Source organism: Macaca nemestrina, chromosome 4 (genome assembly GCF_043159975.1).
Source record: "Macaca nemestrina isolate mMacNem1 chromosome 4, mMacNem.hap1, whole genome shotgun sequence".
Lineage (NCBI taxonomy): Eukaryota > Metazoa > Chordata > Mammalia > Primates > Cercopithecidae > Macaca > Macaca nemestrina.
In genome coordinates this window covers 47,404,401-47,420,071 of record NC_092128.1, presented here as the reverse complement: position 1 = coordinate 47,420,071, position 15,671 = coordinate 47,404,401, and the positions used below count along the sequence as shown (strand labels likewise).

Here is a 15,671-nt window from a genome sequence, read left to right as displayed (position 1 = left end):
AGCCCTCTTGCCTCAGGTGTCAACGGAAGCCAAGAGGCAAAGCTGGATTTCTATCTCTGTCTCACCATAACATGTAGGCACTCACTGTTCCCCTGATCAGTGGTGTCACATAAAGCCAGCTAAAACAGAAGGTTTATGTAAGATCCAAAACCTTATAATATAGAAATGTCTTGGTCATAAGAGAAAATAACACATCCTATTAAGATCTAAGAAAATCTCAAATTGAATGAAAAAGATAATAGATGTCCACATTGCAATGTCAGACTGTTAGAATTATCTGACACATACAAAATGGTTAAGGACTTACATGTAAAATATAAAACTACACTACTTTTAGGAAAGAAACTAGGAGATAACATTTAAGACACAGGGCTAGGCAAAAAGAGTCAAAGCTTGAACCATAAAAGGAAATTAATAAACTGGACTTATACGAAATTAAAAATTTTTGCTTTGCAGAGCTTGTTAAGAGGATGAAAAAACAAGTTACAGGGTAGGAGAAGAAAACCACATATTATAAAAAGAAATAAAAACTCAACAGTAGAAAAACAATCCAATTAAAAAAATGACAAAAAGACATGAAAAGACATTTTACTGAAGAGGATATTTAGATGGCAAGTAAGTATGTGAAAATATGCTCAGCATCATTAGCCATTAGGGACGTGAAAATTAAAACCACAATAAGATACCACTACATAGCTATCAGAATGCTCTCCACTCCAAAAGAGACAACCCCAAATGCTGATGAGAGTATTGAGAAAGTGCACCGTTCATAACTTGTATATTATAGTATATATAGTAGAGCCACTATTTTCCATGGTAGCTATACCATTTTGTATTCCTGTATATACATAAACAGATACACATTTTTAACTGCTAGATATATTATTTCTTAATATTTTTTCTTAATGTTTTACATGAATATAAAATATAGATATAATATTAGACTCAAAATAGTGGCACTTCAAAGCACCTTGAAATTTGCCAATTGCAGACTAGGCATGGTGGTTCATGCCTGTAATCCCAACACTTCAGGAGGCTGAGGCGGGTGGATCATCTGAGGTCAGGAGCTCGAGACCAGCCTGACCAACATGGTGAAACATTGTCTCTACTAAAAATACAAAAATTATCTGGGCATGGTGGCGGGCACCTGTAATCCCAGCTACTCAGGAGGCTGAGGCAGGGAGAATCGCTTGAACCTGGGAGGTGGAGGTTGTAGCGAGCCAAGATTGCGCCACTGCACTCTAGCCTGGGCGACACAGCAAGACTCCGTCCCAAAAAAAAAATAAATAAATAAAATTGCCAATTTCAACCTTCTCATTTCCTAACTAAGGAAACTGAGGCCGAGAAAAGTTATGATCATGACTAGTCAGATTGAAAAATCTGAAATGAAAACTCAGGGCCCCTGACTCCTATTACTCTGTTTCACTCTTCTCATTTCCTCAAGCAATTTGATGGATGATAAGAAAATAAAAAGTTATCAAGTTGACTTGGGACATAAAATCTGGGATTAATTTAAACCGGACATGGTATGACTAATATCAAAGCTGGCTTTCTGCCATTAAAAACCGCTTATTCCAAGTTCCTTTAACAAACATGCTTTATATCTTGGTTTCCTTGTAAAATTAAGGTAACCTCATATGATTTTGAAATGCTCATGGGTTACTCTCCTAAGGTCAGATTTTCCAGATTATAACATCAAGCCACCTGCAACGTGACTGAAGCTTTAACAAGCATAACCAGGCCCTGTTCCACGTGCCATCTGCTCTATGATCTTACAGTGACATCCTGGAACTGGAACCGCATTGCTGAGCTGGACGGCTGAGGTCGGCTGGTGATCTCCAATATGGTCCTCAGCAGAATATCCAGCAAGCTGGCCACTATCACATCTATTTCCTCCAGCACAGATTTTTCCTTAAGAGAGAAAAAAAATACTGTGTTCAGGAAATTGGGGTTTAACATGCACTTCAATCTAACAGAAAAGGGGAAATCAAAGAGTCAGAGAACTTGAGAGACCTGGATTTCACCTAAGTGAATGATCTCCTTTTACAGTAAACAAAGGCACAGAGAAGATAATGGCTTACCCAAGAGTACACAACTCAGTGGTGCCATGGATACCTGAGGTACAAGTAAAAAGGTGGGTGATATCATGAACGTACACCAGACACACCAGTCTAACTCAGAACACCAGCTAGGCTCCCAAAAGGGTGTGTGATCTCAGGCAAGTCAGTTTGCCTCTCTAAGCCTGAATCTTCACTGCAAGTCCATCCTGGTTCTTGGTCTATAATTTATCGGTTCCAGACTGTGCTTATATTTACTTTTCTCATCATTAGAGTTACATCAGTCATTTTCCAAAACTCTATTTTAAGTATAAATGGCTATTCCTATAAAAAATGATGTGTAAAAATCTTTGTAAGTAAATATTAGGAAATGGTGTTTGGCCCAAATACCCGTAGCTACAGAGTAGATCTAAGGTCATGTGGCCATGTGGAAACTGCTTCTCTGATGCAAAGCTAATAGTATCCACACCTCAGGACTTGAAAGAGAAACCCAAATTGCTCTGCACTGACTGTATGTGGAATTGGGTTCTTATTCCACCTGCACAAAACAAAACTCTATGTACAAATGCTCCTAACCAAGGAGATCACTCTTTGTAAAAAATACTTTCAGAAACTACGAGTTTGAAAGAGTTTTTTGGCTAGGATCTCACGATAAATTTTCTTACTCTTGCAAGAAAACTACCAACATTTTTCCTCCAATGACTTGGTTTCTGCTCTGAATGTCTACAGAGAGCAGAAGTTGTGGAGGTGATTTCTTTTTATTTCTCTTCTGCAGTTTTTGGTTTTGTGCAGTGAACTATCTAACTTAACATTTTACTCTCAGCAATTATAATTTGGAAAAAGATTCTAACTAGGCATAGCATAGTTATTCTTTGTAGAATTTTATAGAGTGGGGTTTAAAACTGAACTCATGCCTTCTGTCACCACGGTTCTGTCCAGTTCCAGATCACCTTTGGGGCCTGGATCATGGGGGTGGGAAAAAGTCAACTGCTTTGTTCCATGCAGGTTCCTCTTATTACACTTCCAGAGGCAGAATTTCCAGCTTTTTTCTCTCAAATGCCAACTCTGTTCCCATGCTACTGGGGCTCTATCTCCAACAACTCCACTGAGTTCCCATCCCAGCTCACTGATCTTCGGAAGCTGATCGTAACTGACAAATTGGGAAAACTGCAACCTAAAGGTAATAGGGAAGCAGAGAAACAGGATTCTTGGCACTCATTGCCAAACTCTGCTCCATAAAACCTGTTACCGATGAGCAAAATGGTTACTTAACAGTTGCATATTGGCAGAAGTGGAACAGGATATTCTCCATATGTGGATTTCACACGAGACCCCTGAGCCATGAACACAAATACTCTGAGTTGTCCCATTTATAGGCAAGCATGTGATTCTTCTCATTTTGCAGTGCATTCTCTAACGCAATTGCATTGCATCAAGAGTCAAGCACATTGATAGGAATCCCCAAATCCATAACAATTTGGAGATCACTGTTGGGGCCAAGTAATGGTTATATTGTAAGATACCCCTAATCTCCTGGAGCTGTCCTTTGCTTCTGCAATTTCCAGAGGACTCAGCCCGAGGACCATAGCCAAGTTCTGAGTATCATGAAGTGGCCTTTCACAGAATGGATCAAAAACGACTTCACGTTGCAAGAAGTAATTTATTCTTGCCACAGAGCAGTCATCATATCAAGATTAAAGACACGTGTGGGAGGCTTTGAGCTTTCTAATTTTTCTCACTCAGTATGCAGTTCTTCCTTGAAATACAAGTTTGGGGAACCCAGGTTATTTGGGGTTACAGAATCCCACAAGGTTAAAAAAATTCCTTCCAAAGAGGAGCAAAATGTCCAGCCCAGCTGGAAATAAAAGTGAGTCTAAGAGGCTTCCTCTTTAGTGTGGTTTCTGTAGACTATTACAAGTTATTTCCAGAAGTCATTTGATGGGAACTATATACTATGACCTGTATTTACTTACCGAGCTATTTTTCTTGATGAGACAAAATACGTTGCTAAGGATACGTGCACACATGATCAGGTCCTTCTGTTCTTGCAAGTGAATGTGGAGGTGATGTAACACGACAGGCAGAAGAATGTATCGGGAATCTGAAGAGAGAAGAGTCATTAGTGTCACATCTGTTGGAGTCCCACGCAATACCTAGGGCAAATCCTTATCTACTTTTAATTCAATTTTAGTTGTTAAATTATTAACACATGTAGTTACAAAGGTGTTAGTTCTGCAAGGTTTATATTGAAAAACATCAGTTCCTTTCCCTAATGCATAATTCCTACACTCAGGAGGCCTTTGACACTTTCAGGTGAAATAGATTATCTTTTTAGAATTGTTTGTTTTACCTTTACATTTCTAAATCACATGCTTCTCTTGCTGTTTCCTGAATTTTCGTTAAGATAGACCACCTACTGACTTCCCACTATGGTAGATGAGGACTTAGTTTAGTTTTGTTTTTTTTAACCCCCTGATATGGTTTGGCTGTGTCCCCACCTAAATTTCACCTTGAACTGTAGCTCCCATAATTCCCTGTGGGAGGGACCTGGTGGGAGAGAATTGAATCATGGGGGTGGTTTCCCCTATACTGTCCTTGTGGTAGTGAACATGTCTCACGAGATCTGATGGTTTTTTAAAAGGTTTCCCTTTTCACTTGGCTTCATTCTCGCTTACCTGCCACCATGTAAGATGTGCCTTTCCCCTTCCTCCATGATTGTGAGGCCTTCTCAGCCACGTGGAACTGTGAGTACATTAAAGCAGTTTTTCTTTATAAATTACCCAGTCTTGATTATGTCTTTATCAGCAGAGCGAAAGTGGACTAATACACTGCCTTTTCTCCCCCAAGCCTCTCAAAATGGTTATATCACAATTTCTGGCTAAGTTAACATTATGGTTTTGCTGCTGCTCTGATTTCTAAACCTTTGTACATGACTGGATTTTTGCTTGGTTTTGTTTTTCTCTCTTTGAAAGCTTTTGGGAAATTATCCCTGGTAATTCAAAATTTCATGATTATGTAACTTGCCTTGACCCTTTCAATCTATAAATTTGTGTTCTTCAGTTCTGGGAATTTGCCTTGAATTATTTCTAGGATTATTTTCTTCTATCCTTTGCCTGTAAATTCAACTACATTTACACTGAATCTCTTGAGCTATCTTCTGCTTGCTTTTCTAGGATGTTCCCCCTCTTTTTGTTCAACTTCCTGGTAATTTCCATACCTTATCTTCCAAATCATGTATTCCATTTTATTATTTATGCTATCAGCTATTTTATTTCTAAGAGCTTTCTCCCTCCCAGGACCAGTGTCGTGGCTGTGTAACCTGAGAAGTCACACAGGTCCCTGTGCTCAGAAGGACCCTGTGCCTGGTGTAAGTGATGCTACTGCCACCTTGAAATTCTTAACTTTTGAGCACCAGGTCTTGTATTTTCATTATGCAGCCATTCCTGTTTATTTCTCTGAATGTTCTCTTTTCAGAGCTTCCCATTCTTGTTTCATAGATGCATTCTCTTCTCTCCCTGAGGAAATCCGAGATTTTTCAAAATTTGTTTTGAGGCAGGAAAACAGGGTCTGGAAGCAGGGAATCTGAGGCCAATTTGTTCTGACTTCCTAAAGCTGAACTGAGGAAAAACACTAAGGTCTGGGGCAGGGAATCTCAGGCCAATTTATGCCGACTTCCCAAAGCTGGATAAAAAGAGAAAACACCTGAGTTTGGGGGCAGGGACCTTAAGGCCTATTAATGCAAACTTCCAAAAGCTGAACCAAAAGGAAAAACCCCCCACTCCCCACGTCTGGGTAACAAGTATCAAAATTTCCTCTCCCTGCAACTCTCCCCTTCACCACCTCTCAGATGGAAAGGGAAAGTGCCCTGGATTGACCACAGGCCAAGCAGACACCATCCCTTCATCTGCATAGGGTGCCAATTCACCTCAGCCTTTAATTAGCCATAGACCAAATCCTTCATCCAGATAAGGGACCTCAAAAGAAGTACTTCAAACCCAGAAAACTTTCTAACTGGGCCCTAGAGCTGCTTGCTCGGGCTGACTCTCATTCTGTGGAGTATTTCTCGCTTTAATAAATTCCCGTTTTTGCTGCTTGGTTCCTGTGTTTCATTCCTTTGTTACTTTGCGTGTTTTGCCCAATTCTTTGTTTAGAATGCCAAGAACCTGGACATCTCACACTCAAGACCCTTCTTCTGGTAACAGTTTTGCTCCCTAAACTATCTTTTTCTTCCTAGTTACTCTTTTTTTTCTTTTTCCTTTTTTTTTTTTTTTTTTTTTTTTGAGACGGAGTCTCACTCTGTTGCCCAGGCTGGAGTGCTGTGGCGCAATCTCGGTTCACTGCAACCTCTGCCTCCTGGGTTCAAGTGTTTCTCCTGCCTCAACCTCCCCAGTAGCTGGGACTACATGCACGTGCCATCACGCCCAGCTAGTTTTTGTATTTTTAGTAGAGACAGGGTTTCACCATGTTGGCCAGGCTGGTCCTGAACTCCTGACCTCAGATGCTCCACCCGCTTCGGCCTCCCAAAGCGCTGGGATTACTTTTTTCTTTATTTATTTTGGCTTCTGCTTTTCACATTAGGGGCTTTTCTCCAATATCTGATGATCCTTCTTTGTCCATTCATCTTTACAAGTAAGGTACTAAAATGCTAACTGGAAATCACAAAATCTCTGTATGCCTAGGAAAGCTTGTGAACTAATGAGGCATCACTGTTGGATGGGGAAGATAGGTGTTCCGCTGGGGCAGGGGTCCCCAGAGTTCAGTATCTGAGATAGTTTCTCTTGGGCTGATAAGTTTCTCTGAAGATGAAGGGTGCAATGCATATGAAAATTAATCAATTTCATCTTCAGAGCTACCCGATATTTTCAATTCCTGATCCTTTCTGAAGCCTACCTGAGTCTTCTGAGGTTCTGTGGAATAAATTAGTTTGCTCCTTGGCTCTACCCTAACTCCACACACACCATGCCCACATTTCAGCCTTGTCTTGTCTGCAAGTCAACTGCCACCCAGTATCTGTAACTACAGATACAAAAACCCTTTTCAAAACTTCAGCAAATCAATCCCAACAATATATTAATATAAAGTTGATAACACCTTTGATATGTGATTGGGTTCCTCATCCTCCACCATCCTCAGGTGATATCTGATCACCTTGCCCTGTCCTCAGCAAGAATCCTGTTAGGTCAGTTTAACCAGAATCTGCACACTCCCTGCCCCCACCTCCCACCTTATCTTTAATACTTCCTCTTAATAATTTCCTGTGTATACACCCCAACTCTGTTCCTTGGCTATAAAGTCCCACTTACCCACGCTATATTAGAAATTTAGCCCAATCTCTCTCCCTGTTGCAAAATCCCTTTGTAGCCATCCCCACAGCTATCACTATGACCCTCACCTTGAAAAAAGCCTGCCTTACTGTCCTCTGAGCTCAAGCTAAGCCATCATACCCCCTGTGACCTGCACATATGCATACAGATGGCCTGAAGCAACTGAAGAACCACAAAAGAAGAGAAAATAGTCAGTTCCTGCCTTAACTGATGACATTCCACCTTTATGATTTGTTCCTGCCCCACCCTACCTGATCAATTGACCTTGTGACATTCCTTCTCCTGGACAATGAATCTCAGGAGCTTCCTAGCGAGCACCCTGTGACCCCCGCCCCTGCTCGCAAGAGAACAACCCCCTGTAACTGTAATTTTCCATCACCTACCCAAATTCCATAAAACTGCCCCACCCCATCTCCCTTTGCTGACTCCTTTTTCGGACTCAGTCCACCTGCACCCAGGTGATTAAAAAGCTTTATTGCTCACACAAAGCCTGTTTGGTGGTCTCTTCACAGGGACGTGCATAACACTTACCATCCACAGCAAATGTCATTAAATTTTTTTTTCTTTAACAGATGCTGAGGTAATTCAATGGAGAAACAAGTTTTTTCAACAAATGGTGCTAAAACAATTGGATACACATATGTTAAAAAAATTGAAAAAAACCCTCTATCCTTACCTTACCCCAAATACAAAATTTAACTTGGGATAGATTATAGACCTAAATGCAAAGGTTAAAAGTATAAAAGTTCTGAAAGAGCCGGACACGGTGGCTCACGCCTATAATCCCAGCACTTTGGGAGGCTGAGGTGGGTAGATCACGAGGTCAGGAGATTGAGACCATCCTGGCTAACATGATGATACCCCGTCTCTACTAAAAATACAAAAAAGTAGCTGGGCGGGGCGGCACGCACCTGTAGTCCCAGCTACTAGGGAGGCTGAGGCAGGAGAATCGCTTGAACTCGGGAGGTAGAGGTTGCAGTGAGCCAAGATTGCACCAATGCACTGTAGCCTGGGAGACAGAGTGAGACTCCGTTTCAAAAAAAAAAAAAAAAAAAAGTTCTGAAAGAAAACATAGGAGAAAATCCTAGTGACCCTGAGTTAGACATAGATTTCTTAAACAGGTACAAAAACCTCAAACTATCAAAGATAAGTGATAAGTTACATTTGATCAAAATTAAAAATTCTACTTGACTTGCACCACTGACCCTGTTCAAGATCCCTATTTGTTGCCTTCTTTCTACTTGAGGACCCAAGAATCAGACTGCTTAGATTAGAATTCCAGTTCTGTGAAAGACTAGCCTCAGTCTTTTCATCTGTAAAACGAGGACAGCAATGGTAACTCCTCCTGGGGTTGTTTTACGGATCATAGTAGCTAGCAGTGCTTGGAATGCAATGAGTGCTATGTAAGTGTTATTCTCCTTTCTTCCTCTTTCAATTTTTTTCCTCTAATTTCCTCTATCTATAGATAAAAGTGATTCTGTATGCTACTAAAAATCATAAGGAGTGCAAATAAAGCATCCATAACTGGGAAAGTGCCTCTCTTTCTCCTTTTTTTTTTTTTTTTTTTTTTGAGACAGAGTCTCGCTCTGTCGCCCAGGCTGGAGTGCAATGGCACAATCTCGGCTCACTGCAACTTCTGCCTCCTGGGTTTCAGTGATTCTCCTGTCTCCGCCTCCTGAGTAGCTGGGATTACAGGCACACACCGCCATGCCTGGCTAATTTTTTGTATTTTTAGTAGAGACGGGGTTTCACCATGTTCCCCAGGCCGGTCTTGAACTCCCGAGCTCAGGCAATTCACCCGTCTCAGCCTCCCAAAGTGCTAGGATCACAGGCGTGAGCCACCACACTCAACCAGAGTCTCCTATTTCTTTTGGTGCCTGCCACTGGGTTACCTGAGGTCTGGCCTCAGGTTTAGCATCAAAACAGACAACATAAGGCACAGGCATTCTATACATGAAGAAAACAAATATATACAGAATATGCAAATCCAAACTTGTAAAATAATTCATTGCAAGACCTTCTTTAAACAGTAAGCCTCACCAAGGAACTTAAATACTTATTTACAAATATCAATTACTTGACAAAAGAACCAGGAAAACAAAAAACAAAAAACAAAAAAACAAAAAACCCTGAGAATTTAAGTGCCAGGAGTCACTGCCCAGTAATGTTTAATTAGAAAGGAAGATAAAGCTTATCTGATATGTTCCTTCAGCTAGGGGGATTTGATTTCTAGAAATTCAATTTGCAGCCAACTGTTAAGAAAATGTCGACTGCAAAAAAGGAAGGTAGACAAATAATTCGTGTGTGGCATGTATAAAAAGAAATACATAACAACCTAGCTTGCAGATTCGCTTTTTCTCCATTACCTGGGCAATGGCAGCCAGTGCAATTGATAGAATGGGTGGGTAAATGCCAAATAAGCTGACTGGTTGATATGCTAATTCTTACCTTTAAAAGAAAACAAACAGGCCCGTTAAATAAGACCCCCCATAAAGCAAACCCAAGTTGAACATTCACTAACTTTCCATGCATTTAACAATAGAATCTGCCGTGCAGATTCTCTCCTTGAAAGGGCTGATACACTCATATTCCACATCTCAGACAAAGCTCACGGTGTTTTATGTCTCCTTGAGTGTATAAGGAGTGACTCTCATTTACTTTTTTGCTATACACTTGAGTGGATATACAGCCAGCTCCCATCAGTAATCCCCAATGGACACGGGACTAGGAAGGAGCAAGGGAAGCTAAGAAATGGGGGTAGATTTCCTCCTTTAGGTTAATTTTGAGGAGTCATACTTTGGTCTCTATCAATAAGCTTTAGATGGATCCTTGAAGCCAGCTTCGGTCACCAAGAGAGCGAGGTCTTTGAGTCCCATGACAACACACGATGGTTGGCCATCACATTCCACAAACTGGGTTGTAGCATGGGCTGGACATGGGCACTGCTGTGGGGCGGCCTCAGTAGGGGGAGATTGTAAACAAGGGAGGCAGAAGGACACGCAGCAGCACAGCTTTGCATGTAGCAGAACTGCTGACTACAGAAAGCCTGACATCAGAGCTGGGATGGGCCTCTGTGATCAAAGCCACCAGGAATTGAACTGCCAAAGTCACAGCCAGTCACAAAACCTGCAAACAAGCCTTTCAGACACTGGAATACAGACAACAAGAACTCAGAGAGGAAAGGACTGCAGATTCAGTGGGCTACGTTCTCATGAAGACAATGTCAGGATCACAGAGGAGAGCAACAGTGGAAGGCTACGGATGATCCCTGTATTAAGCTCCCAGATCCCACCCACTGGCTTTAATTGCACCCTAAATGCCTCCACCTCAGGCATCTTTCCTAAAGCAAGACACATGTACTGTGTACATCTTACTTTTGGTAGTTGTGCCACCTCCTGGCCTGGGACTCCTTACATAGCCGCCCTGCCACACACTGTTTTATTGTCATATTCATGCTCATTCTTAGCTCAAAAGTTGCTTTTCCAATAAGATTTTTTTAAATACACATCATTTATTCAGTAGTGTTTTGTTTGTTTGTTTGTTTGTTTTGTTTTAGATGGGGTCTTGCTCTGTCGCCCAGGCTGGAGTGCAGTGGCATGATCTCCGCTCACTGCAACCTCCGCCTCTCAGGTTCAAGTGATTCTCCTGCCTCAGCCTCTGGACTGGCTGGGGCTACAGGTGCGGTCCACCATGCCTGGCTAATTTTTGTATTTTTAGTAAGGGAGGAGACCACCCCTCATATTGTCTTATGCCCAATTTCTGCCTCCAAAGAAAGAAGAAATAAAAACTAAAAGGCAGAAATGAAATCCACAGGCAGACAGCCTGCGCCATACCCTGGGCCTGGTAGTTAAAGATCGACTCCTGACCTAATCAGTTATGTTATCTATAGATTAACAGACACTGTATGGTAAAGCACGGTGAAAATCCCTGTCCTGTTCTGTTCCGTTCTAATTACCGGTGCATGCAGACCCCAGTCACATACCACCTGCTTGCTCAATCGATCACGACCCTCTCATGCGGACCCCCTTAGAGTTGTAAGCCCTTAAGAGCGACAGGAATTGCTCGCTCTGGGAGCTTGGTTTTTGAGATGCGAGTCCTGCCGATGCTCCCGGCCGAATAAAGCCCTTCCTTCTTTAACTTGGTGTCTGAAGGGTTTTGTCTGCAGCTTGTCCTGCTACATTAGTAGAGACAGGGTTTCACCATGTTGGCCAGGCTGGTCTCAAACTCCTGACCTCAGGTGATTCACCTGCCTCGGCCTCCCAAAGTGCTGGGATTACAGGCGTGAGCTACCGCGCCCGGCTATTTAGTAGCTTTTGCTACTGTATCCTGATCCCTAACCCATGACTCAGTCAGTACCTAGTGTTTATGAAACATCTATTAAGCACCTACTTTGCACCAGGCACTATTAGAGAAGCTGGAGATATCATTGTGATCAAGGCAAATAAAGTCCCTGGCCTCTGGGGTTTTCCCTTCTGGGGTGGAGGAGGGAAACAGACATCAATCAATGAAATACCCAATTCTCTTATTTCATTACAACTGTGCTAGGTGATTCAAGAAGCAAAACACAGTGTACTATAAAAGTGATAATTGAGTGGGTGGGGCAGCAAGATTTCTTGAGAAAATAAGAGACTAAACCATGAAGGATAAGTGGGAATTAACTCTGTTAGGCAGGAGCTGAAGAAAGTGGATTCTAGAGAAAAGTAGCAAGGAGATGGGATGAGAAAGGTGGACGGGGCCACATCATGGGGCATGGAAGATCAATTCTGGAGCGTGCCCCCCAATAAAACAGAACTGGGGTGTGAGGAGGAGCTGGCAGTGACATCATCTGGTATGATTCTAAAGGTAACTTTGGCTAATAGACGGGTAGGCGAAAGGAAATACAGGAAACAAGGACAGAAAGGACAGAGGCAGCTCAGAACAAGTGAGGCTGGACAGGAGAGGAGGCAGTGGGGGTGTGGAGAAGCTACAGACTCACGTGAGGTGTCTTGGCCATGGACAGAGACAAAGGGCAAAAGGGAGAAGGAATGACTCTGAGGCTTCTAGGTGGATGGTGCTGCCACCTACTGAGCCGAGGAAGAGTAAGCTCAGAGAGAAAAAAGTTGAGATTTCCATTTCAGACATACTGAGTTTAAGGAGCCTGTGAAATATCCACAAGAGATGTTAAGAGCACAACTGGATACTCAAGTTTGGAGCCCTGAGGAGAAATCTGGCCTAGAAATACAAATGTGAGAGTTGGGTCAGCACATGGATGGCACTAACTGAGGCTAAGCAGGTGGAATGAGACCCAAGATTTGCTCAGATTTCCCTGCTGCATGGCATCTTGGAAACTTGCCCCATCACAAATGCTGCTGTACTTTATCATATTATAATTACTTGCCGGGCGCGGTGGCTCAAGCCTGTAATCCCAGCACTTTGGGAGGCTGAGGCGGGCGGATCACGAGGTCAGATCGAGACCATCCTGGCTAACCCAGTGAAACTCTGTCTCTACTAAAAAATACAAAAAAAAAAAAACTAGCCGGGCGAGGTGGCGGGCGCCTGTAGTCCCAGCTACTCGGGAGGCTGAGGCAGGAGAATGGCGTAAACCCGGGAGGCGGAGCTTGCAGTGAGCTGAGATCCGGCCACTGCACTCTAGCCTGGGTGACAGAGCGAGACTCCGTCTCAAAAAAAAAAAAAAAAAAATATATATATATATATATATATATATATATATATATATAATTACTTGTTCGACATCTACTTTTGTGCTTTACTGTAAACAGACATCGGGCAGGGACTCTATCGGTTCAATTTGTTATAGTATTTCCATCATAATATATTTCTAAGATAATACTGTGGAGTCTGCCCATAATAAATATTTGTTGAATGAATGAACTCCATCATGAGTTCTACTGGATATTACAGGCTACTGAAATAGAGCCTGGCATTTCTGTCTTCAGGTTTAAACAGAGCTTAAACAGGAAGAGTGCAGGAGGCCCATTATCAGTCTAGTTTACAATGACTCCATCTGCTGGTGCTTGCTCTGAGCACGGGGAGACAGCGATTCCCACTACCTTGCAAGCCACGGCAGCTGCCTGTGACACACATGCTCCCCATCCCTCTGGAAATCTGTGCAAATGTGGATGAGTGACGTGTAAGAAATGAAATAATACAGGTGTCACCCTTTCCCCAGTAATGTGCTTGCTATACTGTCAATCAGCATTGAAAAGTTCAGAAACATAGTAAGAGAACTAAGTTGAAAGGGAGTCTTGTGACTCCCAAAATATATGAGTTTACATTTGTTTTCAAAACCCACAGTGAAAACCTAGGGGCAACTATGATTTCAGTGAGGCATATTTTTCATCTTAAGTTCTATGTGCAGGGTGAGGTGTTACCTAAAACTCTTAATTTTATCTTTGCCCTGTCTAGAGACAGACGTAGAAACTATCTTTCAAAGATAATCTTTCTAGGTTCTTCATTAAGAACATCCACTTAAACATGGTTATAGCTGTTTAAACTTTAGCAACAACAACAACAAAAACAGAAAACGCAAAATCATTATGTGGGCAAATCTTTCATAAAATCCAAGAAAAGAGCCTGAAACCCAGTGGAAACTGTTACACTTTCAGCAAGTGCTTTCAGAGCTCCCTGATGGTGAAGAACACCCGGAAAGGCATTCGCCCCTGAGTCTTTTCCCTTTGGAAAAGCCTGGGAGAGGGAGCCAGAGGGGAATACAGGTAAGGGGGAAGAAGTGGGGTGAGATAAAGGGGTAGAGACTGAAAGAACAGAACACTAATGATTTTTAGCCGAAGGCTTTCTTGAGGTCCCAGGTAGTTTTTGAAAATACTTTTATATTGGATCATCATCACAAATTTCATATGAAAAAAACTAAGGTCTGTACATTTTTTTCCAGTGGTCCTGCATTATTACTCTGCTTCTAGAGAAGAAAGAAGCCCTTATTTGCACAACTTTATTCTTTATAAGGACTCTGTATTTTGCAAGCCCTGGCTAGCAGAAAAGTTCTAAACAAATGTCATTTTTAAGAATAAAAGAAATTTAATCACTTGCAATGCAATAAAACCCAACACTAAACTGCACTTTACAGTTCTAAGAAATAAAAGCTACTAGGCACCCATCAACTGTAGTAAGATTTTATTCCTGAAGTTGTCAAATTAACAGAAAAACCCATCAAACATCCTTTCTTTATATTATGGCCTAAAGTGTTGGGGAGGGCATTAATTCTTAGGTATATTTTAAAAACAGAGTAATAGTCTACCTTTCTCTTTCTTTCCCTTAATTTTTTATTGCAGTTTTGTATAAAATCCACAAGATTCTTAATGGGGACTGGGGAGTTTCCGCCAAAAAGAAAAAAAACAAAAACAAAACAAAAAAATACTTGATTACTTTAAAAAATACCTACCCTAAAACACTTATTTTTTAGTTTGTAGGCAAAAGCAAGTTATACCAGCAATCTTCTCACCAATGGTACATGATGAGTGCCTTTAGGTCTTTATACTCACTTCTATTATCTGTGCTGGGTTTTTGCCTGATAAACTCTTCAATTCTTTCAAAATAGAAACATATATAGTTATTTTTTAGCAAGAAAATGGCTCAGCATTACCTGCAGACATCTGCTAAACAAATCAAGTACTAAGCAGTGGTGACAAATGCAAAGTGAATGTAAAACCCACAGCTCTAGCAGAATTTGACCTTGCAAAGTCTGGGAGACCCTGTTCCTGACCTCTCACTACCATGCCCTAAACTATGTCTCTCTGCTACCCTCCATGCACCCTTCTTCTCCAACAATCCGTCCACATCAAATCTACCCTTTTGTCATTGCCAAAGCTGTCTTCTCCAAAACTATTTAGACTCTTCTATTCATGGCCTTCAGCAAATAGGAAGAATAAAATTTGGGGGAGAAAGGGAAAAATGAGTTGCTGATTTTTAATGCTTTAAATAAGTCCACCTGGACCCCAGATTATTTAGACATCAGATACCAATCTATTTAGATTCCAAATGTTATCTGTGTCCTTCAGGTTTGGTCAGATGTTCTAGAATCTGACCCTGGGGGTGTGACTAAGGGGGTGATTCAGTCCTCCTGCCCACTCTGTCCAGCTGTGTGGCTGCCCAGAGACCCTTAACACAACCTGTCTCGAATCTTCCCAGGCCAACATTCCATTCCTTTCTGTGGTGCTGACATTCACATATGTCCTTCTTTCTGTCTTCTCTATGTGTTAATTTCTACTCTTAAGCTCAACCATGACTATTCTGCAGCCATGTGTGTTACTTTGCACGCCTCCTCTGCTTTTTTCTC

The 15,671-nt window shown here is 41.8% G+C and overlaps 1 protein-coding gene across 7 annotated transcripts in view; it reads right to left on the bottom strand.

Moving 5' to 3' along the window:
- The window catches only part of LOC105475271 (dedicator of cytokinesis 4), a 474,119-nt gene that overhangs the window by 118,938 nt on the left and 339,510 nt on the right, over positions 1–15,671 (bottom strand). For all 7 annotated transcript variants that reach the window (XM_011730368.3, XM_011730372.3, XM_011730365.3 and 4 more), the window contains exons 24-25: positions 4,031–4,158; positions 1,777–1,911 (exon numbers count right to left, since the gene is read on the bottom strand). In XM_011730368.3, the coding sequence (XP_011728670.2) occupies positions 1,777–1,911; positions 4,031–4,158 (263 nt within the window). The remainder of the gene's footprint in view (positions 1–1,776; positions 1,912–4,030; positions 4,159–15,671) is intronic.